We start from the raw sequence: 27,263 nt of genomic DNA, 5'->3' as shown, positions 1-27,263 counted from the left end.
CCGTAATTCAGTTCTATTTGTTTGGACGACTTACTGGATAACTCGACAACTTGGGATCTGTGAGTTAGAAACGAGCTAAGCCATTTAAGAGCTACGCCTCGAATACCGTGAGACAAGTATGTAGAACAGTGTACAGTGGTCAACGCAGGCGACTGCTTTGAATGAAAAAAGAAGCCATAGTTGTCTTTCTGGATATCGAAGGGGTTTTTCAAAATACAGGCACTCAGACGATTTTAAATGTTGCCTCGAAACGTGTTATTTGATGGTCAAATATGTGAATGGAAAAGGTTCATACTCACGGATAAGGTTGTTACTACTACTCTTATGGGAGCGAGCATCAGTGCAAGAACTAAAAAGGTGTTGCCCCAAGTGCACCAGGCATGGATCTAGGCTGTTGTCTCAACCTCGCTCCCCTGGACATTGCGATTCGAACTATGGTCAGGAGAAGTGCCTACAGTCTTCAGCGAGGAGAGGAGGGTTTGTTCTACCCAGGATGTAACACGGTGCACTGCAAAGTTAGTATCCTGATTCAGGAGAATACTCTCTTCGTGATCTCTGATGAGGTGCCTCAAAGATTGTCCTTCGACAAACCCTTCAGGATTCCTTCTAGCGAGGCTTTGGTCGGAGGGAATTAACCGTCTTTCACTAGCGGAGCTTGAATTATTTACTGATGGCTCTAAAACAAAAGATGACACAGGCAATTGTGCAATTAAGATCTTGCAGGGACCTGGTGGTCCCTATGGAACCTTATCGCATTGCAGGTTTTAGGCAAAAGTCACAGCTATTATGTAAGAATCTTCGTCTGCGGTATAGAAGTAAGATGATTAGCCTTTTCACAGATGGCCAGGCAACATTAAAGGCGGTAGATTTTTAGGATAAAATTGGGTAGATTCCTATTAAATAACAAAAATTGTATGTATAGGTTAACGGATGTGTTTTATTGAGTACAATTGGTAGACTTCAAAATATTTCCATGTAAACAAACTATCTTAACAATAACGATCCTCGTTGCTGAGCACCGAAACATCGTACTATTGCCACACTACCCCTGGAGCAGTGACTTTGGCTACAGGTCCAAATCATCCCTGTAATGAACTCTTCTTCCGGAATGGAGTGTATGTTCTTGATGAGCAAGAGGAGAAGTAGATAAAGGTGTAGTAGTAGGAACAGGCGGGACAGCAGGGGCAGATGAAGGTTGCACTTCTTGCAGAATGAAAGCTGAATCCACACGATCCATACAAACTTTGGTGGGCTTGTTACAAATTTTAAAAGTTACAGTTTTGTCATCTCGATCAAGAATTTCGTGAGGTCCAGTATATGGTGATTTTAACACTAGTCCTTCCTCAGTAAAGCATGATAATAAAAGCATTTTTCCGGTTGTTCAAAATGTTTTGATGCTGGAGAAGGTAGTAAACGAAACATGATATCTCATCATCATTAAAGAAAGCTGCCTGAATCATTAAGATTGTGACTATTGAGATTCTAGGAGAAAAGTTCATGAAGTAAATGTAAAGTTTTTCCATAAACAAGTTTAGTTGCAGTAGCCTCGATGTCATGTTATGACGAGAAGAACGAGGAGCAAAGAATGGACCCAATCAGTCTCAGGGTGAGCCATGATTGAAATTAGCTTTTAATTGGCGATGTAAATGCCCAATCAAACCATTTGAAGGTGGATGCCAAATTATAGTAAAGTTATGGTGGATTCCGAAATTCTTAACCCGTAAAATTCTTTTAAAAGATAAGAGATGAATTAAGCTTCTCGATCAGATACGAGAGTCTTAGGAATGCAGAACGGGAAATCCAATAATCCAAAGTCCGTGATTCTGCAGTGGTGAATTGTACTGGATAAATTTCGGACCATCGAGTGAAACGGTCTATGACAGTTAAACAATGTCGGAAAGAATATGCAGCTGGAAGAGGAACAATAAAATCAATATGAATGTGATAAGACGTCTGATACGCAGTTTCGAAAAAACCCAAAGGAGCGTGAATGTTACGCGAGATTTTCGATCGTTACGAGCACAATTCCAACAATATTCTTTAATAGACCAAACAAAACGGTCGCTGACTAGCTCAAGAGAAGTATTAGCACCTGGGCGACTGAGATTATGAAGAGTTTCTTAAACCGAACGACAAAATTAGTATGTGATTAAAGGTCGAGGTTTCCCAGTTGATGTATCACAAAATACACATAATGAAGTACCTGGAATCGAAACACGTTCCATTTTGAGCGAAGAACCATCTTGAATGATTTTGTTCGCAATTCGCAATTTTGTTTTTAAGATTCAACGAGTCTTGCGCAACCAAGAGGCGTTCGTAGAAATAGCTTATATTCGAGAAAGAGTATCAGCTACAACATTATAACACCTTTGAAACGGCGAGTATCTATAGAAAATTCAGAGATGAATGAGAGTTTGATTAGCTGGATTGATTGGTTTTATCGATTTTGCTTGAAAGCAAAAAGTTTGTAGTCAGTGTAAATCGCGAAGGGATGACCTTCTAAGAAGTGACGAAACTGTTGAATGCCTGTGTAGATAGCCGTAAACTCGCGATAATAAGCAGGCAACGAGCTTTCTTTCGTCGACATCTTTGAAATAGAAAGCAAGAGGTTGACAGACACCATCAACAAGTTGTTGTAAACATGCTGCAAAAGAGTGATTTGAAGCACCTGTGAATAATGCAAGATGTGCGTTGACGCGAGACATGTTATTTCGTGTACTAGAAGTGAAGTGGACGAAATGCAGTTTTTACATGCTTGAAACGCTTCTTTTAATTCAGATGTCTCATAATTTTGATCGTACTTTACGAAAAAGTTCGTGGCATTCGTGGCAAACCTGAAGTACCAGTGATTCCATCGATAATGGATAATCGATAGTGGATAATTGATAATGTACAAGAATCAGTTAAAAAATGGTAATGATTAAGAAAATCAGAATCGATTATAGGCACATCAACATCAGCTACAACAAATCCCCATAAGAAGTTACGCCTGAGTCCCAAGTTAATATTCAAGGTTAGAAAATTGTAGGTCTTGAATCTGTTTCTATTTCCTGCACTCAGCTCGTTGTTGACAGGGTGATGACGAATAAAAAAACATAAATCAGAAAGTTGTTTTTATGCTTTATAAACTGATTTTAGACGGAAAACAGCTCGATACTATCCTTGCGGACTGCGTTTTATTGTTTCCCGAAAACTGCAAGGAGGAACACACTTTTTAGCGTATTGTTGGAATTTTGAATGATACCAGAAATCCCGATCCGAAGATTCAGCGTTCCGTGTAGGAGCTGGACTTTCGTGGTTGTAATTACGCTTCGATCTTCGAGATCGAAACACGGGTGAGAAGTCAATTTGCTTTTGTAAATTAGCAATTGCGTCCAAAATCATGCTTTCAGTACGTTGTCACGTTGTACTTCATTTACAGAGATAGACGGTGTGCTCAGAGCGACTTCTAAGATCTTATCAGCGAGTTCCTCAAGTTTTTAGATTGTCAGTTCTGACTGCGTTGCGAGGATAGTACGAACATTAGACTTAAGCAGTTGAACCTAGAGCTGCCGTAAGAGGTTATCCTGCACTACGGTCGCACCAACAAAAGAACGGAGACAAAGAAGAAATTGTGACTGTTTGCCGTTTTCGAGCTCTTCCTCGCTGATTAATTGGCACACACGTTGTTATTTAGACGCAGATAACCGTTCGGTTAGTTTTGTACGCTAAAATGTGTTTGGATTTTGCGTAAGAGGATTCGTTATAATATTCTTGATTTCTACAGCAATAAGTGCGTCCAATCAAGAAACAACATGGTGGAACTTCGTTACCTCGCTCGTGACGTCGGAAATTGTGAATTGAGAGTCGGCCTGGGTATACCACAGGCTCGTTTGTCTACCAAAAAATGCGACAGCTTAACAGCAACATGATGTACTACAAGGCGATGATTGCTGGTGCTGACAACGGAAACCTGCAACGGCTGTTGCTGCTCTGCATTCGCGCTTCGATTCTGTTGATGCTGTAGTTGCTCTGCTTGCAGACGTAATTCTTCAATCTGCTCGTTCTCATGACGGACGCTGGTCTGGTGCATATTGGACGGAGGTTAACCTTGTCTAACGTAGGTAGGAATACATTTCTCAGGTACACAAATTATCAGTTCGCTTGTAGTTTATTGAGTACAATTTATGACTGTTCAAAATATTACCAAATAAACGAACAAATTATATTAGTAATAAAAATCCTCGTTGCTAAGCACGTAACAATGTGGTGCTATTGCCAAAGAGTCTTGTGTGTTCAACTCTAAACATGTCTGGGATTGCTATCAAGTCGTTTATTCCCTTGGCACAACCAAGAGTATGATTGTTGGGTTTATGGTCATGAATAGATCTCTGAACAAAAGAGATGATGTCTTGGCTAACTTTTGCTCAGCGTCTTCATGACTTTCTTGATTCATGATACATGATTCTTTGGTATATTTAGATGTGAATCTTTTGGGGCTGTCTCAAAGTGGGTTTCGGGCATTCGGGTCTGAGAATGAGCAGAATGGGTCCTACAACCGCCTTCCCTCAGGGTGCCGTCTGACCTTCTCCTCTTAAGTAGATCGGTGTATTCCTGGGTTGTGGGTTGTGGAACATGGTTACCTGAGGAATAATCTTCACAGAATCGTCATTCTCCGGGAGGTGCTCTATAGAATGTGTGACGAGCAGTAGGAAACTGATGGACATCCGCTCTTTGGTTGCACTGCAGTAGCAAGGGAGCGTTACGCCGTTTCTGGTAGTCTGAGCAAAGGTGGTGAGTTTCCCCAAGAGGAACTGATCGTTTTCGGCAGTTTGTAGAACATCGGTCTCGAGCAAATTCACACAGTTAAGATAGACAAAAAATACAAAAAAAAAACGAAACCATCTCTTCTAGGATACTCGTGATTCGCTATGTCGATTAAAACGGAAATGTAATATAAAGAAATGAGGTACTGTGGTATTATCCGGAGGTCACTATTTTTGAACGAATATTCCTTATCGGGGATCCAAATAAAGTACATTATTGAAAACAACATTTTGAAATTTAAAAGTAATTACGATTTACGGTTGTGGTATTCTACCTCCCAAAAGGAAGCGATGCCGGCGAGAGTTGTGTTGAATGCATCACCACATATGTATTCTGACAATAGAAAAACTGTTGTCTTCAGTTCGAGGTAAATCTCAGGAACGAAGACAATTATTCTTGATGAAATTACAATTAATCAAGCGCGTGACATTAAATGAAAATAAAAACTCAAAGAACAGTTATTAATCGAAAGTGACAGGTGAGGTTTGGCGTCAGGAAGTATGATTCATCGGGTATTTTTCGATTCATCATAAAACCAGAAAAGTACTAGTAACGTACTATGAAGTCTATTTTGGTCCCTGATAAGAAAACTCTCCCAAAAATAGTGGCATCCGGATAATATGACCGATCACAATAAAAAAATTAATGGCCACTATTTTAAAGATTGAATTAAAATAATGTTGTTACCAACAGAAACAGTTTTGAATTAATAATATGAATAATATTATAAATGGGCTAGATCCCTTTGATTCTACTATACTGGTTCTTTTTATACGTTATTATATTTGAACCTTGTTTGTATAATTTTGTTTGCTTGTTTGCTGGTCTTCCGACATACATTAGTTTACTTAGTAACGGCCAAATACAAAAAATTTGATTCGTAAAAAGAGTAAGGGCTCGCTATATACAGGGTGATTCAAAACTAAACGGCAATCTCTCGAGAGCTTATTCTATAGCTAAAAACAAGTAAAAAAGTTCATATAACCATATGCCCGGAAACGCTTCGTTAGCGAGTTACGCCTAGCGAAAGATTTCGCCCGGATTTCAGAACCCTTGGTGAAGTCAGGCCGTATAAAAATGGTAAAGGTAGTTACAAAGATACAAATACGATTGTTTTTTATGTTTTTATATCTGACAAATTTATTAAAATTCGTCCCAGAGCTGTAAATGCAATACTTTCAGAGATATCTTACGTAAAACACAAGAATTGGTGCAAAGAAATAACACATTTTTGTGTTTAACGTAAGATTACTTCCATAAATGTTAAATAAAGGTCATTTTTTTCTTAAACAGATTTGTAGAACATTTAATTCTGAAAAGATTCATGTGAATTACTTAGGAAAAAAATTAATAATAGGTATTGAAATTTAGCTTTATTTAAAAATAAAACAGACGCACAAAAATGCATATTCTTATCTGCATAAAATATTAACTAATGTTTAGGTTGTGAGTAACAGCTGATCATTTATTCAACACTTTTTATCGTCATATTTTCTTTGCAAAGGTTGGCAATATCAGCTGATCAACAATTAAGTTCATGAAGTAATATTTGAATAACCTTTATGGCGGTTTTTGTATTGTGGCGTGTGAAGATTGTATTTTGTGAGATCCTGTGATTATTTGGAAATATTTTATACAAGTGTATAAAATATTTTATTAAATATTTATTTTTAAAATATTTTATTAAATATTTTTATAAAAGTTTATGTAATTATCTTAGTAAATAATGGCAGATAATGTAAATGGTATGTATTCGTTTGAAGAGTATACGGACATGATACTGATTTACGGCAAAGTTAACAAGAATGGTTTAGCTGCAGTTCAGGAATATCGTGATACTTTTCCACATCGAAGAACACCTGATCGCAAAACATTTGAAGCTGTGGAGAGACGACTTAGAGAAACTGGTAGCTTTAAACCGAAGCGAATAGATACTGGTCGTCAACGTAGCGCAAGGAACTATAATAATGGACAAGCAATAATAAATGCTGTAGAATTATCACCAACCACAAGCACCAGGCGATGATCACGTCAGTTAAATATTTGCCAGTCAAGCGTATGGCGGACACTTCATGAAGCACAGTTGTACCCATTCCATATATCACGTGTTCAAGACTTATTACCGCAAGATCTTAATAAACGGAAGATGTTCTGCCGCTGGTTAAGAAGAAGTTGTTTACGACATCAGTATTTTCTTCGGCGTATTCTCGTTACTGATGAATCCTGTTTTACTAGAAATGGAATTGTAAATTTTCGTAATACCCATACTTGGGCGTACGACAACCCACATGAAACTGCGACGAGGCATTTTCAACATACATTTTCAGTCAATGTATGACTTGGTGTTCTGGGTGATAATTTGATTGGTCCATTTTTCCTCCCTAATCGACTTAATGGAGTAGCGTACTTAAATTTTTTAAGAACAAACCTGCCTACCCTCTTGGAAGATATTCCTGTTCAAAACAGAATAAATGCATGGTTTATGCACGACGGAGCACCTCCACATTTTTCTAATGATGTGAAAAACTGTTTAAATGATACATACGGTAGACATTGGATTGGTCGAAATGGACCAGTAAAATGGCCACCACGTTCTCCTGACCTCACGCCAGCAGACTTTTTATTATGGGGTTGGATGAAGTCAATTGTTTATTCAAAACGGATTAACACCATAGAGAAGTTACGTAATCGCATTACAGAGGCGGCAGAAACTATCAAGAATGCTCCAAACGTTATGAAACGCGCTAGAAAAGAGTGGATTCGTCGTGCGAAAACGTGCATTGCTAACAACGGAGGACACTTTGAGCAACTATTATAGGTGATTATTACAGTTTTATAAAGGTAAATACATTTTATGTTAATGTTCAGTCTAGAATAAATGATCAGCTGTTACTCACAACCTAAACATTAGTTAATATTTTATGCAGATAAGAATATGCATTTTTGTGCGTCTGTTTTATTTTTAAATAAAGCTAAATTTCAATACCTATTATTAATTTTTTTCCTAAGTAATTCACATGAATCTTTTCAGAATTAAATGTTCTACAAATCTGTTTAAGAAAAAAATGACCTTTATTTAACATTTATGGAAGTAATCTTACGTTAAACACAAAAATGTGTTATTTCTTTGCACCAATTCTTGTGTTTTACGTAAGATATCTCTGAAAGTATTGCATTTACAGCTCTGGGACAATAATAAATTTTAATAAATTTGTCAGATATAAAAACATAAAAAACAATCGTATTTGTATCTTTGTAACTACCTTTACCATTTTTATACGGCCTGACTTCACCAAGGGTTCTGAAATCCGAGCGAAATCTTTCGCTAGGCGTAACTCGCTAACGAAGCGTTTCCGGGCATATGGTTATATGAACTTTTTTACTTGTTTTTAGCTATAGAATAAGCTCCCGAGAGATTGCCGTTTAGTTTTGAATCACCCTGTATATACCACACATACAAGGGATTCCATATCTGCACTAACTGGTCATATTTGGCCAGATATGAATAAGAACGGCCAGATTAGAAGGTCCATATCAAGCCATGTCTACCCAGATATGGGGTCATGTTTGGCTATATCTGGGTAGATAAACATTTATCAAGCTGTATCTGAATTTTAATATGGCCATATCTGTCTGGTATAAGACATTTTTATTACTGGGGACTAATTGAAAAAATGTTTTTATTATAAAATGGAATTACAATGTTTTAGCTAAACAGTTAAGCTAGTGTCATGGTTGTACTGTAACATCATAAGTCCCAAATCATGTCAATATATCTACATATTCTTTATTATAATAATATCTTAATAGGGTTCGTAAATGAAATTTCATTAGCTTATCTTCAATTTATAATAACTACTGGAGTCTCAAGTGACTCAATCTAATATAAATTAGGTTTCTTTTATGCTCACTTCATTCGATATTAACTGTTCAGGGATGACCACTAAACAGGGATATTGATGGAGGGTCAGAATACAACTACTAAGTTTCCACAGGACGTGCTGAGGAGCCCTCAACCTGAATACCTGAGTGTGTTACGCCTTATTTATGATTTAAGCATACAGGAGGGGGAGAGACTTTTATCCTTACATTATAATTTCAGAAGAAAGGAAACTGGATTTTAATATTAAAATCTGCAACGGTAGTTTTTAATTTTTACACAAATTTAATGCATGCAACAACATATTAAATTCTGAAACATTATTTAAGGGGTTTTGATCCCGTATAACAAATCTACTAGTTGATAAGTAAAGATAAATTAGTGCTATGTATTTTTTAATCAGTGTAAATAACACTGTACAGTATTTTGTGGTTAATGAATTAATTTTTGTAGTAGAAAATGGACTGCACAACTGGCTTGGAGTTCAGACCGTTGCCAACAATAGATCTCAGGAGAATAAAACGGTGAGATTGTAGTGTAAATAAAGACATTACAACTTTGCACTATACGACCACAATGCAATATTTACAATCATGTGCGTCATATCTAATAACTTGGTATAACTATGATTCCAAAGCGGAATATATATGTAATTGTTGAATTGAACTGAAGTATGTAAAACGGCAAATGACACTTTTATGAAGAACAAAGAAATTAATATTATTACCACACCTTCCATAAAATGGTATAATGGAAACAATATGCATGTATTTAATTTTTCCTGAAATGGATATGTTAATATTAAATCACAGTAAGTTCTCCTTTAATAGTAATGTAATGTAATTTAAAACTGAAGATGTAAACTACGATATATTTTTAAATTTTGCTGTACACCTATGTTTTTTAAGTGGCATTTAAAGGTTATATTTTGTAATACTGTAAATTCTATTAATGAAACACACCAAGTGTTTTTAAAGTTATACAATAACTGTGTAGTTTCCAATAATAATAATAACTGGTTAAGCGACTGGTAACTAGGAGAATAAAGTTGTAAAACACACACACATACACACCAAAATGAGTTGAAATGAAAATGATAAGCCACGTCTTGGATTACTGTCTTAGACAAATGCTCGACAACGATGTTATTCAGGATAACCTTGATCGAATCGAGAGATGAACAAATCTCAATGCGATGATGATTTTAGATATAAAATATTTTCCTGTGTAGCGGTTATCACCTCTCTTTATATCAAACGTATTTCCTAAAGACTCTTCTGTACTTTTTGTTATGATTCCGAGTACTTAAATGACCCGGATTTACTTTTTACCAACTAATGCCCAGACCAATTTTAGTGATAAAAATTTGTTATTTGTTAAAATTTAGTTAATAAATTTAGTAGCTCTGACACTGAGGCTTTACATCAATTACAGAAACATGAATTTGGGGATTAGTTCATGGTGACTTTGGGAAAGAACCAGGGAAGAGCAAGAATCCGCCCCTGCTTAGTCCTGTATAAAACCTGAGTTACTCCGACCATCATACTTGTTATCAGTCCTCGCCAGCTTGGGTTATACTGCGTCTCATCAAGCTTTCAGAAACAGAAACTGCTCCGTGTTTTTGACATGATTACAACTATAAACACTGCATTAACAATATTGAATTTTAAGCAGCTCTCTTGTTAATAATATCAGAAATATTGTGTTGATCTGCTTCAGTAGGGTGTAGTATTTTTAGACAGCGTCTAGGAACAAAGAATGCTGTTGTCCTCGATTTATTTTTACCCGATTTTTATAAACTAGAATCGTACGAGAAATATGACGTTTTTATAAATACGAGGTTTTTAATTAAAATAACAGGATTATTCCTATACAGGATGAGGATGAGTGTCGAGATAACGATTTTTCGAGAACTGTTTAAAGCAGATTGAGGATATTTGGACAGAATTAGCAGACCAAACTGCTTACTCTACATTCTGTAAGAGTCAGACTGATTTGGCTACAAGTAACAAAATTAACACAATTATAAAATAAAAACATCGCCAATAAAATTTGGACTCAAGATGACCATGACAACCATGAAAAGAGATTACGGATCGAATTGCTGAGCCAGGCTGATATGTTGGCGACGGATGAACCGTGAAGGAATAGTTCTTGCTCTATCTCGAGCTGCTTGCTGGTGTGCGCCCTACTTGTATTTCCGCGGTACACGTGTATTGCGTCAAGTTTTTTTATTTACTCTTATCCTGATTTTATGTTGGATTTAGTTATATTTTCATGGTTAGGGTAAAACAGTTCTTGTCATAAACCTTATCATTTGTATTATATGTTCATCGATATTAGTTTGAAGTGTTAAATATTTTGCTTGCTCATGCATGTTTAGGATTTGACACCTGAACAAGAGAGCAGATTCCAGTTCTTGAAACGTCGCGTTCAGATGTGAAACAGCTATAGTAAAATGTTCTTAATCGTGTTTTGTATTCTTGACGTCTCCAAATCATTCATCTTCAATAAATATTGAATAAGATGGAGTGACGAGTTCGTTCTTCCAATTCACCCTCCCTTAACTATGCTATTTTAATAACTATTTCACAAAATACATGAACACAATTTTTGAAAGTGAATAGTACATTGATATATCACTGTATGAAATATTTAAAAGTGTGTGTTTTACCCTTTACAATAACATTAAGTCCATTCATATCTAGCAAGGGTATAAGTTAAATGTAAGACTCGAAATAGAAAGCTTATACGAATAGGGAAGTAAAACTTCTTGCTTTGAATGACTTTTAAGATTAAATGTACAGATAAGGAACATATATCAAAGGTCGAAGGTGAGGGATTTACTGTAAAGAAGGAGATCCTTGGGGATCTTGTCAGCTCTTTACCTTTTTAGAGCCGCTCTTGTTCTCTGCTTGGATATGGGGCAGTTGCAACATTTCATTCATGAATGTTTCATATTTGTTGTTTTATTTGTGACAAACGTATTGGATAATGATGAAACTAAAACAATAACAATAGCAATAACAATGAATAATAACAACTGTTATATAAGTTATGTACCATTAAAGTTTTTGAAACGATTCGTATAAGCACTACCTTCAATTAATTGTAGCAAGGGCGTATATAAGGGGGGGGGGCTCAGGGGGCTCGAGCCCCCCCCGAAATTTGAAACACAAAAAAAATATTATAACTTATATACGATAATTTATTTTTATTTTCAATAAGCTGTGCTTCTATACTTTCGACTACATTAGTATTATAGTTTATAGTGGAATTTTAAGAATACATTATGATACCTAACAATATTCAATATTTATTTTTTTCAGAGGTTGAAATTACTAATATTTTGTAAGCATGCAAATAAGCGTTGCAACTGTAAAGAGTGCGAGGTAGCCTGACGCTCCTGACTGTCGCGTCGGCCGCTCGTGTAGTGCCAGCGCCAGGCATGCGTATATGACGATGACGTGTCGCCGCGGCCCCGCTGCCTAGCAACCCTCCTCCTCCTACAACCCCCCACCCACTCCCACCACACCTGACCTCATTCCGCACTACCACGCCATTGTCTGCTGTTGTCTAGTGCGTATCACCCGTGGTGACATTTTAAGTGCTGTATGCATATGTGCTGTGATTGTAGTGACTGTTATCAAGTGATATGTTTTGTTGTCGCGTTATTTAAACATGATCTGATTACTTTATAGTTGACAGTTTACGTGTGAAGTACATAGGCTACATTAAACATTTAAAATGAAGAGACAGAGTTCGATTCAAGCTTTTTTCGTGAAGAAAAAACGTGTTTCGTCTGAGATCGACGAGCAGACATCGTTTGAAATAACACCGAGTCCCTCCACTTGTGCTACATCAACTGGCAGCGTTGTTGAGATCAAGGATCACACAGGTGAAATTGAACATAACCTTAACGAGAGTAATCACACTTTGTTAGTTCACAATATCAATGATATTGGTCATTACTGCTCCTCAACTTCCTTTTCACTTCAAAATGAAGAGAAAATTTCAATTATTGAGAACTGTTGGAAGCCTCAACGTAGTTACGAATTTCCTAAAGTTGAAAATAACAGAAGTTTTCAATATAAGTGGTTGGAAGACTTCAAATGGTTAGCTTATTCGGAAGCAAAGGAAGGGGCCCTGTGTAAATATTGTGTTTTTTTCTCACACAACACAGGTGGGAAAGGAAACCATCAGAGTTTAGGAGTATTAGTATCAAAACCACTTACTACAAAGCTTAAGAAAGCTAGGGAGGTTTTCATGCAACATGAAAATAAACAATATCATAAAACTGCAATGTTAATGGCTGAAGACGTAAAATCCTTAGTACATGGAAAAACAGAAAGTGTGATAAACAGTATCAACATGCAGAGAAAAATGAATGTTCAGGAAAACAAAAATAGAATTATACCGATAATCCAGACAATTAGATTTTGTGGAAGGCAACAAATTGCTCTTAGAGGGCATCGTGATGGTGGAAGAGTGGATCTTGACGAGCCTATACAAAATGATGGTAATTTTCGCTCTTTATTAAGGTACAGGGCTAATTACGGGGACAATAATCTTAAAACACAGCTAGAAACTGGTGGTGGCAAAACTATGTATACTAGTTCTGTTATCCAAAATGAAATTATAGGTATTTTTGGTTCCCAAATACAGTCAAAAATTGTATCCAACGTGAGAAAATCTGTATTTTATTCAGTATTAGCAGATGAGACAACAGACATTAGCCAAATTGAACAATTTTCCCTCTGTGTCCGATATGTTGACGAGGAATTGTTTAAAATTAGGGAAGATTTTCTGGCTTTTGTACCCGTGTATGATGTAACAGGTCAAGGTTTAGCCAATACATTAATGTCAAGTCTAACCAGTCTTGGACTTGATTTAAATAATTTACGTGGTCAAGGATATGATGGGGCTTCTGTCATGAGTGGCCAGTTCAGAGGGGTACAAGCATACATAAGTGAAAAAGTACCCTCAGCCATATACACACATTGTTCCTCTCACTCTCTTAACTTATGTCTATCTGATGCATCAAAAATCCCTATGATAAGGAATTGTATGGGTGTCATCAGTGAGGTGTGTAGTTTCTTTCACAAGTCAGCTAAGAGAACTGCGATACTTAAGTCAAGTATTTCTGAATGCTGCCCTGAGATGAAAAGAAAAAAACTTATATGTCTGTGTGAGACTCGCTGGGTGCAACGCCACGATTCAGTTATAATGTTTAAAGAAGCTTTGGAGCCTATAATTACCGCTCTATCAACTATTGAAGAAGAATCGACTGCAGAAGCTTCTGTAAAAGCACACACACTAATTGCCTCCGTGACCAGTTTTCAGTTTGTTGCATGTCTTTTTATTTTGAACAACTTGCTTTCTTTGACTATCCGCCTTTCAGAGATGCTCCAAAAGAAAGATATAGATCTTGCTCAAGCCAACAAACAGATTTCCAATGTATTGGAACTAGTAAAGGAAAGGCGAAGCAAAGCAGAAGAGACATTCCAGGCTTTGTTCAGTGAGCTAAAAGTAAGCACTGACAAATTAGGTATCAAAGAGGAAACCCCCCGTACATGTCGCAAGCAAACTAATCGCTGCAATACTCCTTATACAAACGTGGAAGAATACTACCGGCGTGTAGTGTATATACCATACCTTGACGATTTCTGCTGTTCACTTCAGGAGCGTTTTAAAAACCACAGGGAAGTAATCGACTCACTACAGAATGTTCTTCCTGAGCACTGCATTAAAACGGAATTTTCATCCCTGGAACCTGCCCTGACGTTTTATGAAAAAGATCTATCTTTCAGAGATGAGGTACGAAGTGAATTTCTACTGTGGAAACAAAAGTGGAATCGTGAAGAAAAAGAAAGTTTGCCAAAAACTGCAATTTCTGCTCTTGAAAAATGTGATAAAGACTATTTCCCAAACATGTTTAATATTTTGAAATTGTTAGCGGTTTTACCCGTTTCAGTGGCTTCTGCAGAAAGGAGCTTTTCATCTCTCCGAAGACTTAAAACGTATCTGAGAAACACAACTTCGGAAAACAGGTTGAATGGTCTTGCACTTTTATCTATTCATAGAGACATTACCATAACTGATGAGGAAGTTTTAAAACAATTTTCACTGAAGTCTAGAAATTTGGATTTTGTTTTGTAAAATGACAATAAACAGTGTTTCATGAATACTTTTAGCTATATTTCATTTTCTTCCCTTGTAACAGTTCATAAAGTAGGCCTACAATAACTGGTTATTGTAGCTTGGAAGGCTGTTTGAGATTTTAGTTTTTTAACGATATAAATATTTGAATTGTGTGCATACTGAAATTACTATTTCTGATTTCATTAAGGTAAAATTAAAAAAAACTAAAATAACAATTCAATTGCTAAAATAAATATAGTATATAGTCAACATTTATTAGTTTCAAACTTATAATATTGTGGTGTGTTGTGTTTTAGATACGTAGGACAATATATTTCTTTGTATAACAACTATTTTAAACCAAAGATTTTAAAAATAGGACTTTATAGCCTCTATTATTTTCTATTTTAACAACTGAAAACTACCAAACTAGCAGACACTTAAGTTTTGAATTTTAATTTTATACAAAAATAATATACAAAGGATACAGGTCCTTCTATATAAACATAATAACGCTAAAATGGAAAAGTGAAACCTGCTCGAAAAGAAGGAAACTCGCCATGAAAAACTTAAAAATCTCTCCGAAAGAGTGATTTTCATTCTTTCCATTTTAGCGTTTATACATGCCAAAAACCTTAAACCTGTGTTTTTAAGACTTAAATTGGCAAAATTTTCCCGGGGGAGGACCCCCGGACCCCCCTTCTACGGTCTTTCAGCCCCCCCAAAATATTTTTCTATATACGCCACTGAATTGTAGTAGTTATTTATCGGTTCTTTTATAAATGTAATTGATTAAATAACGTGTATTTTAGGTTTTGCTACTAGACTACATAAAAATATTCGCAACGAATACTCATTGGTTCCTGTTCGACGGCCATTCGTACAGCACGTGGAAGGGGTTCGCTACTATCTGGGTGAGCCTCTCTGGAACCTTCATTTGGAACTTTATTGATCTGTTTATCATGCTGGTCAGTTCGGCCCTTGCGGCACAGTTTCACATCCTCACGTCCGCTCTTAGACTGGTCAGGGGAAAGGTATGCTACATCGAAAGTATTATTAATTCAAAGTGTATTCTCAGTTAAAAACTAGTCATATCTAGACTTTACCTAGGTACCATTTTCGTGTTAGTACACCTGCATTAAATTTGTGACTGTAGTTGCCATGCTCTTCCAACCCATTTGGCGTAAGACAAATTTCCTTCCCAAGACAACATCCTTGATGAAATTTACCCAAATGCACAAGTAGCCAGAACATAGTGGTCAATCTAGGGGCGTAATAATTTACCACCATTAAACAAAAGAATAAGTTCATCTAAATATTTGAATTACAAGACGAGTGATTCAGTATATGTTTTACTCAAAATAATGCTGCATGTTGTTTAGAATATTTAAATACTATGCGTATGAAGATGCTCACATCTACTAAATTAATAATTCTAAGTCATTTTTGAAGTTTTAGTTTTATGTCAAAACCATTGTACGGTGAAGTCTAGGAGGGGGGTTGCTTCTAATATTATTGCAAAGTGAACAATGTGAAGTGGGTTTGAAGTGTACACGAGTCATACAAAGTAATAGTAGTTGAATGTTTGAGATTAGATACCTGGATGTTGGAGTCAGAGATTTATTACGAGCACTCGTTTGCATAGAACACTGACAAAGTGCATCTATTTGTAGTAGTACGGTCCAATGTTTGCTAGATGATTTAAAATACACAATAGTTGTTTCGTAGCCGAACTCTACGATATGAAACGCTGAGTTCAATAAATATCCCTTCATGGGATATTCCTTCGCTAGTTGCGTATGTATCTCAAAATAAAGCTATTTGGCCCTCTTTTTGAGATATAGTAAAAACTTGCTGAATTTCAAAGTGATGAATATAGGTGGTTTTATTTGTATTAAAAACTTTTCTTGGAAAATATCAAGTTTAAGTAAAAGCTTACTTATTATTTCTTTACTATTTTCAACTAAGTTTAACGTTATCCTTATCGAAATAAAAGAAACTAAACACGAACGTAGTGGAATCATCGATATTTTATTAGAAGAATTTTGTATTTTAAATTCATAACCCTTTAAGATAATTTACCTAAAGAAAATTCAAATTATTTGACTATTCCATGAGGAATTATATGAATTTAAAGTAGGAGAGTAATGCAATTTTGTAATGAGGCCCAAATAAAATTGTTTTTATTTATGGCTCAAGGAAATAATATTGTTTAATTTAACATAATTTAAGGAATTGCTTGTTCTTAACAGTTTTTTCTTAAGGACGTAATTATTTATATTATAAAACATATCATTGTATCCATTTTCATGCATAAACTGTATAAAAATCATATTCTTATATTCAACAGTTTTTCTTTGTATCTAATTGTAAGGCAACCCTAAAGTTTGCTTCCAATGCCTACCAGTTTTCGTAGAACGATAAAACAATCGGTTTACATTTCTTTTCTTTGGAAAAGGGGCAGTGTCGAAAAAACTTTCTTTAACAATAAAAATCATATTCTAACCGAAAGCCCACTGCAACACCTTAATATTTTCATTTTTAATACGTTTATATGAACATGCTTTGGTAAATAACTGGATGGTTGAGGGTTGACGATGTGCTCGTAGGTCCTACCACAGTCCCAGTGGCGGGAGTATCGTGAAATGTATGCTTCACTCACTCATCTTGTAAAACTGGTCGACCATCACATCAACAAGATTATTGTTCTCTCAGTTGCCAATAACGTCTACTTCATTTGTGCGCAACTCATCGCAGAGATAGAGTAAGTCAACAATATTATTACTCATATGAAACTTATAATAACACTTTCTAGTGCTACGTCAATACCATTCTTTAATACGACCTTTTTCTCTTATTTTATATACACTACTTATTTGGAATGTAGTAATGATATTTTGATATAATAGAATTTGGCCATCATTGTCTTTTATTTCAACTTCACTTTAGCGTACGGAGGAGTACAGAAACTAATGAAGTGTTCACTGGAGCTAGAGGGTAGAATACTGAGGGTTATTCTTTGAAAAAAAAAAATTTCGTTAACTTGCTTTGGAAAAATGCAAAACATGGAATCTCAATATGAGGCATTGTGATATTTACATAGATATTGGCTTAAATCCTGTTCAATGTACATCAATTTGGCCTGATTATAATAACAGTTAACCCAGTTTTTCGATCTTTCTACTGATGCTTGAACAGCTTAACCTATCACATAATCATCGTAGCCCTGTTCCTTGTATTATCAATCTCTTCTTGGTCACACACGCGCGCGCGCGCGCGCGCGCACACACACACACACACACACACACACACACACACACACACACACACACACACACACACACACACACACACACACACACACACAAACACCAAACGCCAAACGCGCGCGCGTCAATAAATCGCGATTTCCGTTCCGTTTTTTTAACGTTAAACATTATAGTGGTTGACGAATTAAGATGTGATACACAGTACATGGTGTTTGACAAATCATTAACTTTATTCTATTATAAATAAAATATTGAACTCATGATCAGGACCTCGGGCTAGCGAAAGTGAGGGTAATTCATACTATTTTTATGGCTTCTACCTGTACTCTGTACTTTCAGTAACCGAGTATGAAATGTATTCGTATTGATTTGGAATCATACGTTTTAGAGGCCTGCTAAAATGCTACGTGTACATGTTCCTGTTACTGTTACCTCTAAACGAGTTCAATTATTTTTTTACCAGGAACGGCGGTAAACATGTGAAGTATATGTGTAGTAAAAGTACCTGTACCGGGTACTTTCGTTTAGCGGACGAGTACACGGTACAAAGTATCTGTTACTGTAGTTCCGACTCGATCAGTTGTCGTAGTAGTGACTAATGAGTGTGTTGCCGAGCTCTGAGTTATGTACCGTATTAGTTTGTTGTCATTCGTTGTCACTCCGAGCCTTGAGTATTAATCCTACAAGGCTACAAGGCAACACCACCCTGGAGGGTTTGCGCGTTGAAACGAGCAGTTGCCGCCTATGATAAATGGATAACACCCTCAATTTAATCTGAGTTAAAAATTAAACATTTTCAATCACGATTTACAAAATCTATAGATAATGACTAAGAACTCCAAAACGTGACCAATGCCAAGTTTTGTGGACCAGCCGGTCAAAATTAAAAGTTAAGATGGTAATTCAATAACTTAATTTTCATACTCTTCTAAAATTCTAAAACTACATACTCAATTACAGTATACGTGTATCTATCTTGTACAAGCATTTGGTCTTACTCAAATTTTAAATTTCCTAGTTATGCATTTTTAAAGTTGTAGTTTGGTTAAAAAGCGCCAAAACAGAAATGTTTCGTTGTTATTGATATAAAAACTGGAAGTTATTGTTTGTAAACAGTTTTATATGTAAAAAAGCAGAAATATACAAGCTAAATGTTAATATAACTCCTATTATTGTAGCTCTATATTAGTAATTTTTAGTCAACTTTCAAACTATAGCCTACTTTTTTATCCGAGAGCAGACATCAAGATTTAATTTGTGATTTAAACTTAACTATTTTTTTAATGTTATGATTAAATGCTGCTTTAGTTAAATACATTTTATATAAAATGGTTGTAAGGTTGTAACTATTCCTGTATAAGCATCCTGGTAAATGCTGGTAGCGCGGTTGTACTGTAAACTTCATACACTCTGACCTGATCTTTGGCCTTCCTTTTATTAGTTCAGAAGTACAACTTAAGGACCTAAATATTCTACTATTATCCGGGGAAGACCCGAACCTTCCTAAAAATCGAAGGGGGAGGGGGTTATTTTCCATATCCCCGACCCTCCGGAGTTCCGGACAACCTCCAGTAAAACTCCTAGGTGCGCCACTGATACTGGTAGTTATACAATTTTAACTAATGATAGAGATGCCTTTTTAGATTACATAAATACTGCGTTAACGTGTTATAGAAGATAAGTATAAGTGTATTTATGTGCTTAAGAAGAATGTGTTCCTCGTATATGTCACTACATTTTACAAGAATTACCTAATACAACACAAAACTTAGCAATGAAAGCTGATAATAATCTTATAATAAAATGGTATCATTGAGAATATTCTATCCACAACACAGTAAATTATTAATTTATGTACTGTATCTCTATAAATCCAATGTTCTTATAGTTCCGGTAAGAAAGGAAATCAGTACAAATCTCAGGCGTTCTACATGTACTCGGTACTGTTCCTCGTCGGTCGTACATCTGCAGTAGTGATCCAGGCGGCCGCCATCCATGACCAGAGCCGGCTAGTGGCTCCCGAACTCTTCCTCTGTCCATCGGAGAGCTATTGTACAGAGGTAAGCATGTACATCTGCAGTAGTGATCCACGCAGCCACTATCCATGACCCGAGCCGGCTAGTGGCTCCCGAACTCTTCCTCTGTCCATCGGAGAGCTATTGTACAGAGGTAAGCATATACATCTGCAGTAGTGATCCAGGCTGCCGCCATCCATGACCAGAGCCGGCTAGTGGCTTCCTCTGTCCATAGGAGAGCTATTGTACAGAGGTAAGCATGTACATCTGCAGTAGTGATCCAGGCGGCCGCCATCCATGACCAGAGCCGGCTAGTAGCTTCCTCTGTCCATAGGAGAGCTATTGTACAGAGGTAAGCATGTACATCTGCAGTAGTGATCCAGGAGGCCGCCATCCATGACCAGAGCCGGCTAGTAGCTTCCTCTGTCCATAGGAGAGCTATTGTACAGAGGTAAGCATGTACATCTGCAGTAGTGATCCAGGCGGCCGCCATCCATGACCAGAGCCGGCTAGTAGCTTCCTCTGTCCATCGGAGAGCTATTGTACAGAGGTAAGCATGTACACGCGGTTTAATTGAAACTTGTAGTGTAATCCATTTCACATAATACTTATAAGTAAATTCTTATTGCTAAAAAATTTTCATTAGAGAACTTTATCTCGTACAAGATTAGTTGTAACAAGATATGTGGTTATTAATAGTATACACATTTCCCATGTAACGCCTTCTTACATTTAAAATAAAGCGAAAAAAATTCCTTGTACTCTTGATTAACACTTGTAGGCTGGCTTATAATTTTGCATTGAATAAATTATATGAATGATCGTTAACAAACCGTATTAAAATAAGTATAACATTTGTACAAATGTTTTAATTTTTTGCGGTCTATTCAGGTGCAGAGGTTTTTACAAGAAGTTACATCGGACTACGTTGCTCTAACAGGTTTCAACATGTTCAGCATTACAAGGAACTTCCTTCTTGGAGTAAGTAATAAAATATGTCTCCAGATTAGTTTTAAAGTATTTATATGTATTAAATTTGTACGCGCACTTATGTATGATTCCTGGTTACAGGGAAGGTTATTCTATTTTTAAATGACAAGCAATCTAATTTGTATAGTTACGTTCGTTAGCCATCTCGATCTAATACGACAGCCATCTAATATAAATTCTGGTATCTATTGGAACCTATAGAGAAAATTAAATACAATTTGTTATACTCGTACAGATTATTTCTTGTCTCGAACGGTGTTCTTGACATCGATTACATATAAATCACATAATAATTTTCAATCACTAAGAATTGGTAAACGATCGGTTTAAAATAAATAAACAAATGGCTTCCATTAAGTTGCTACAAATATGTGTATATATATATATATATATATATATATATATATATATATATATATATATACAGGGTGACAATTAAGTCTGGAACCCCCTTTTTAATTTTTGAACCACAATAGAAAGAAATACCAAAGTTCAAACGTGCTTACTGGTGATAGTAACGCACACATCTGCCCAATTACCGACCAGATATTCCCTTTGGGGGACGGTCCACAAGGAGTCAGACAAAATTCTTAAATAGCAGCATAGGTCAAGTTTGGTATCAAATTAAAGGTCTCACTTAGAAGAGTACAATGCCGCAAACCGGACTTCAAAAGGTGGATTCATTCAGTAGTTATAGCTATTTGAATTTTATAACAATTTAACAATGTAAATTATTAAGTATTACAAGTAAACACCAATTTTTAAGTACCTGTGATCAAAGTAAGTGTTCAAAATGTTCCCCTCCCATCATCTAAGAATGTAGTAATCAAAGCCAGGAATCAATAATTATTACCAATAACACAATTACTGTTAGAATGTGAAAGTGGCAGATTGAGTCATACACAGCATCCATAGAAACTTAACGTTTGGGCAGGTATTATAGGAAATCAAATTATGGGCCCATTATTTATCAATGGTAATTTAAATAGTGACTCGTATCTAGCAATGCTCCAAAATGAGATAATTCCTGCACTACAAGCTGCTCTTGGTCGACAATTTCAAAAAATTTATTTCCAACAAGATGGCGCGCCACCACACTTTGCTCTCCTTGTTAGAGAATACTTGGATACAATATTCCATCACAGATGGATTGGAAGACGTGGTGCAGTAGAGTGGCCTGCTCGTTCCCCTGCTTTATCTCCGCTGGATTTTTTTCTTTGGGGATACCTCAAAGATAAAGTTTATCGTACTAAGCCTCGAGATTTGGCGCACCTAAGAAATCTCATAGTCCAAGAAGCTCAAGATATTCCTCGTGACTACCTTCAAAATGCAGTGGATGGTTTTAAAACCGCCTAGGACATTGCCAGACGATGGGAGGGGAACATTTTGAACACTTACTTTGATCACAGGTACTTGAAAATTGGTGCTTACTTGTAATACTTAATAATTTACATTGTTAAATTGTTATAAAATTAAAATAGTTATAACTACTGAATGAATCCACCTTTTGAAGTCCGGTTTGCGGCATTGTACTCTGCTAAGTGAGACCTTTAATTTGATACCAAACTTGACCTATGCTGCTATTTAAGAATTTTGTCTGACTCCTTGTGGACCGTCCCCCAAAGGGAATATCTGGTCGGTAATTGGGCAGATGTGTGCGTTACTATCACCAGTAAGCACGTTTGAACTTTGGTATTACTTTCTATTGTGGTTCAAAAATTAAAAAGGGGGTTCCAGACTTAATTGTCACCCTGTATATATATATATATATATATATATATATATATATATATATATATATATATATATATATATAAAACATTGAATCACAGAAAGTACTTGCTCCGCCGGGACTCGAACCCGGATCTTTCACTTGCCGTGTCAATGTGCTATCATTACACCACAGAGCCCTTACTTTTTACGATTCAATTATATTGTATTTGGCCGTATCTGTCACATATGCGTTTAAATAACCAAACTAACATATGATCGGAAGACCAAATACCTGTAAAATGACTTATTTCCATTTATTAAATTAATTTGTATAAGTGGCAATAGCCTAATTTAATTTCAATAAACATTGAATCACAAAAAGTATATATATATATATATATATATATATATATATATATATATATATACTTTAATCGAGATCACTTAGGGGTTGTACATGTGTGACCGGGTCGGCTAGTTAATCTAGAAGCTGTAAATTGTTATGAGGTTTTTCAGAATTAGTTCAAAAGTCATATGCAGGGTTATACTACGTACACTTGTATTAACTACGGACATTTTCATGTGTATTTGATATTATTATAATTTCAGATTGCTGGAGCAATCCTTACTTATGAAATTGTTCTAATTCAACTCCAGAATGCAAGTTAAACGTCACGCTTCACTATTAAATACAGGTGAACAGCATTTTTACCGTTATCAGTATTTACTACTTTATACACATACATTTTTGTGTAAATGGTCATTGGTTTCTGCTCTTTTGGCAATTTTATTTCTAATGTTTATCAAACATATGATCCTGATAACACAAGAATTGTAATATTTGTGTGTGGTTCTGTTGCGTTTAACTATTTATTATCAGTCATTAGTATACGTATGAGCTTTTATGGCATATAGTACTATTATTACATTAGAGGTGCGTAGTTTGAAATCCATGTAAACATTTCGTGGTTAGATCAAATTATAACACTGCACTTGTACTGTTAAAGTATACACTTGTTTATATTCTACAGTCTTGACCAATATGTTTATCATAGTTATATAAATTACAAATAAAGGAAGTTATTTCCTTCCATTTAACTTTCTAGCTTATCTTTTGTCGATTTCTCCTGTACTGTAGTAGCATATTTAATCATACATAATTAATACTTCACTGTCCTAAGAAGTTTTAAAGGTGCGCCTCAGGACATATTTTTTGTACGGATTGTTTCCAGTAATAGAAAACGTTTACAATAAGTGAATATAAGTGACTATCTTATAACATTCTGTGCTAGTCACTGTCTATTACATGAGATATATGTATAATGATCTCAGTACACTACAGTAATTTAGTACTCCTAATGTTAATTTGACCTTTTTTAAACTGTACGTTTTTTATATTGATTTGTCTTTTATATTTATAATGTACGTTCTGTTGCAGAACCACGTGAAAATATGCTCAACAAACATAGAGGAAATAATAGTCATGGCAATTTTGTTGATTAGACTAATTACATAGTCCATATAAGGCTTAGAAAAGCTGTAAAGATCATACCGGTACTGATTAATTCGTTTTACAGCCAACTAGAGACGTTCCTAGGATTGTTGACGTCCAGAGCAAGTGAAGTCTTGGTCTTTAGTAATTATACAAAAGGTAAATTCACATAGTTCCCTAAAGAATATGGGTCCTTTATGTAGAATATCAATTTCACGCTTGTATGTTTCGTGCTCAGTGAAGCAAGAGCACGCTTCCTGCTTTAGTCTAATATATACAGTACATTATATACATTATTTTATATAAAACTTACGTTCTGTGTATGTCTTATTGTAATTGATTGCTGCTTGTAATTCCTCCATCGCAAAACCTTATTGTTGTTTAAAAGAAAGAACATTGGATGTTATTTTTATTTCGGCTCAAAAGTTTGTATCAGAAAACAAGTATTATATTTAATGAAAATTTGTCATACACCGAACACTTTAATAGGCTTTTCAAATTGCTGATTTGGAAACAGATAAATATTTGCAGTGCTGCCTAGTTTATATTATGAACATAATGAATACTATAGGAGTTAGAAATCTAGTCAAGTGTACGTTTATTAGAATAAATATTAAGTAGGATAGAAATAATTGGACGTAATTAATTTGAAATAATTAAATACTGATTAGGGAACTATTTATTATTTTAAGTTATAGGAGTAAATAGTTATACCATTTTAGTGATTTTGAGTGTTATATGGAGTACAAATAGTATTATTTATTTATTTATGAATTTAAAATTCTTAGTTTTGTAGCAGTAGTATTTGCGATTTTCATCTAGATGTTTTAATGATTTTCGATTATTATGAGGAGTGTCGATATATTGGAAAACTGAGCGACGTTTATTAGGATTGTATTTTTTTATTTGGGAAATTCATTGATCGATGTGTTATAAACGTATATTGACAAATTGTTTTTTACTCTAGAATTGTATTGGCAGGTAGTATTGTAATTCGGGATGGAAGGACTCATAAATACTTGGTCTAAAAAGGTTAAAGTGGACAGTTGCATATAGGCTGTAAGGTCCCTGAAGAATGAAGGCTCAGTTAAATCGACTTTCAATTTTTATGACCTTGTTTATAGTGGTTATGAAATAGACTGTAAGGATGTAAGGATGGGTGGTAAATAATCTGTGAACTGGAACTCACGCATTTTAGTAATTGAACATCAAGTCTAGTGTCCTGTGTGCCCCTGAGTTGGATAATACATTACATTTTAGCGCAATTTTATTAAAATTTAGTTTTGTTTTCACGGATTTAAAAATGACATTATTAGATTTACTTTATATTGGATAAGCATTTACATAAAAATGGAATTAAAATGAAGTTTAAAGTTAATTGATTTTTAATAACTACATTATTTTTAATTATAATGTTAAATTGCTCTTTAATAATAGTAATATACAATTAAAATTATTTTAAAGGACTTTAAACCGCTAAACAATAAAAGTTGAATGGTTATTTAGATTTAAGTAATAAAAAACCACTTCATGAAAAGTGCTAGACACGCTTGCACTGGTATCAACTTGCAGAGGATCGTGTAAGGTGCATTACAATGAAATATGTTTAAGTTTATTAAATGCCCAAGAGTGTAGTTGTGAAGAATTTCAATACCCGATTTTGAATATTGAGTTTTAATATGTTTTTATTTAAGTGGCCATCATTTATTGAATAGAAAAAAAATCGATTTATACTTAATTAAGTTTAAAGGGATTGAAGTTACAAATATTGAATATATTTCTGTTTATTTATTTATCGCAATGCCTTGGAGAAAGAAAATGTAGACTATAACAATCTAGCTTTGTTATTTGAAGTCCTATTTTAATTTAATTGCTAAGAGTTACGTTTATCGAAGTGAATTTTTAAAAGTAATTCATAATAAACATTTAGTTTGCTTACTCGCAAAAGGTTCTGATTTACTTCCCCTTAATATCCAACAACGTAATGGTAATAATATGGTAATTTACGGTTAAGCAGTAAAATTAAGATATAAAATAATATTTGTTAATAACTTAAACGTAGTATAAAAATATATAATTAAAGTACGCTTAGTATAAATAATCAACGTATAATTTCAATAAATCCTACTTTTTAAATTTCTTACCAACGAATGATTGAAAAGAGTAATATAATTTTGAAAAATCCTCAGATATTGATAACAAAATGAGAAGCCGAAGTGACTGCCCCTTTTCTTCTTTCAAGCATCGTCATCTTATTTTTTCAGATGACATGCAAAGGCATTTGCCATATAAATCCCTTGCCCACAATTTCTCGTCTTATTAGGTGTTCTGGTGCGTGACGTACAACTCATTATCTTTTCATGATGGATTCGAACCGTAGTATTCTACTTTGTAACATATAATAATGGACAATTTCTGAAATCTGTTATCTTTACAAATTAATCTTGACTAAAACTAGATAGTTGGTTAGGATAAGAGTTGTAAAGTGAATTTATCTGTGATGGAATCACATTTTGTATGTGATCACATTTCAATAACATATCAAATCTGTCTGTCCACATTTCAATTTCCAATATAGACACCAGTATGGAAACAGCTGATCTAATTACCACTCCCTCCGAAGAAGACTTATTTCATTACGTTTTATTGCTGAGTCAACTACTAAGATGTTCTATTTTCTGTGAAAGAAATTAAAAATAGTCACCTGACTGTGAATTAACAGAATAGTAGAATGTTACTGGAGTGTTGATTTAAAAGGTGGGTTACAAAACCTTTTAAAGTTAAAATATCTTTCAAAATGTGAAGATTGGAAGCAGATAAGGACTTATAAAACAAAACTCTTCTCAAAGCCGTCCTACTCCGGTAATGAGCAATGATATTACGAAAAGGATTCTACTTATTATCCTCTTTGATCTATTTAGATGTAAATGGCAATTCTCACAAGATCACTGTTTAAC

At 35.1% G+C, this 27,263-nt stretch overlaps 1 protein-coding gene across 1 annotated transcript in view; it reads left to right on the top strand.

Moving 5' to 3' along the window:
• Nucleotides 1-26,242, top strand: part of LOC124359277 (gustatory receptor for sugar taste 64f-like) — a 55,265-nt gene extending 29,023 nt beyond the window's left edge. The window contains exons 4-10 of the mRNA XM_046811894.1: nucleotides 9,140-9,210; nucleotides 15,640-15,861; nucleotides 17,437-17,591; nucleotides 19,985-20,156; nucleotides 21,003-21,092; nucleotides 23,424-23,509; nucleotides 24,253-26,242. Coding sequence (XP_046667850.1) covers nucleotides 9,140-9,210; nucleotides 15,640-15,861; nucleotides 17,437-17,591; nucleotides 19,985-20,156; nucleotides 21,003-21,092; nucleotides 23,424-23,483 — 770 coding nt within the window. The 3' untranslated portion in view covers nucleotides 23,484-23,509; nucleotides 24,253-26,242. The remainder of the gene's footprint in view (nucleotides 1-9,139; nucleotides 9,211-15,639; nucleotides 15,862-17,436; nucleotides 17,592-19,984; nucleotides 20,157-21,002; nucleotides 21,093-23,423; nucleotides 23,510-24,252) is intronic.
• The last annotated feature ends 1,021 nt before the right edge of the window (nucleotides 26,243-27,263 follow it).

Source organism: Homalodisca vitripennis, chromosome 4 (genome assembly GCF_021130785.1).
Source record: "Homalodisca vitripennis isolate AUS2020 chromosome 4, UT_GWSS_2.1, whole genome shotgun sequence".
NCBI lineage: Eukaryota > Metazoa > Arthropoda > Insecta > Hemiptera > Cicadellidae > Homalodisca > Homalodisca vitripennis.
This window is presented reverse-complemented; position numbering and strand designations above follow the sequence as displayed.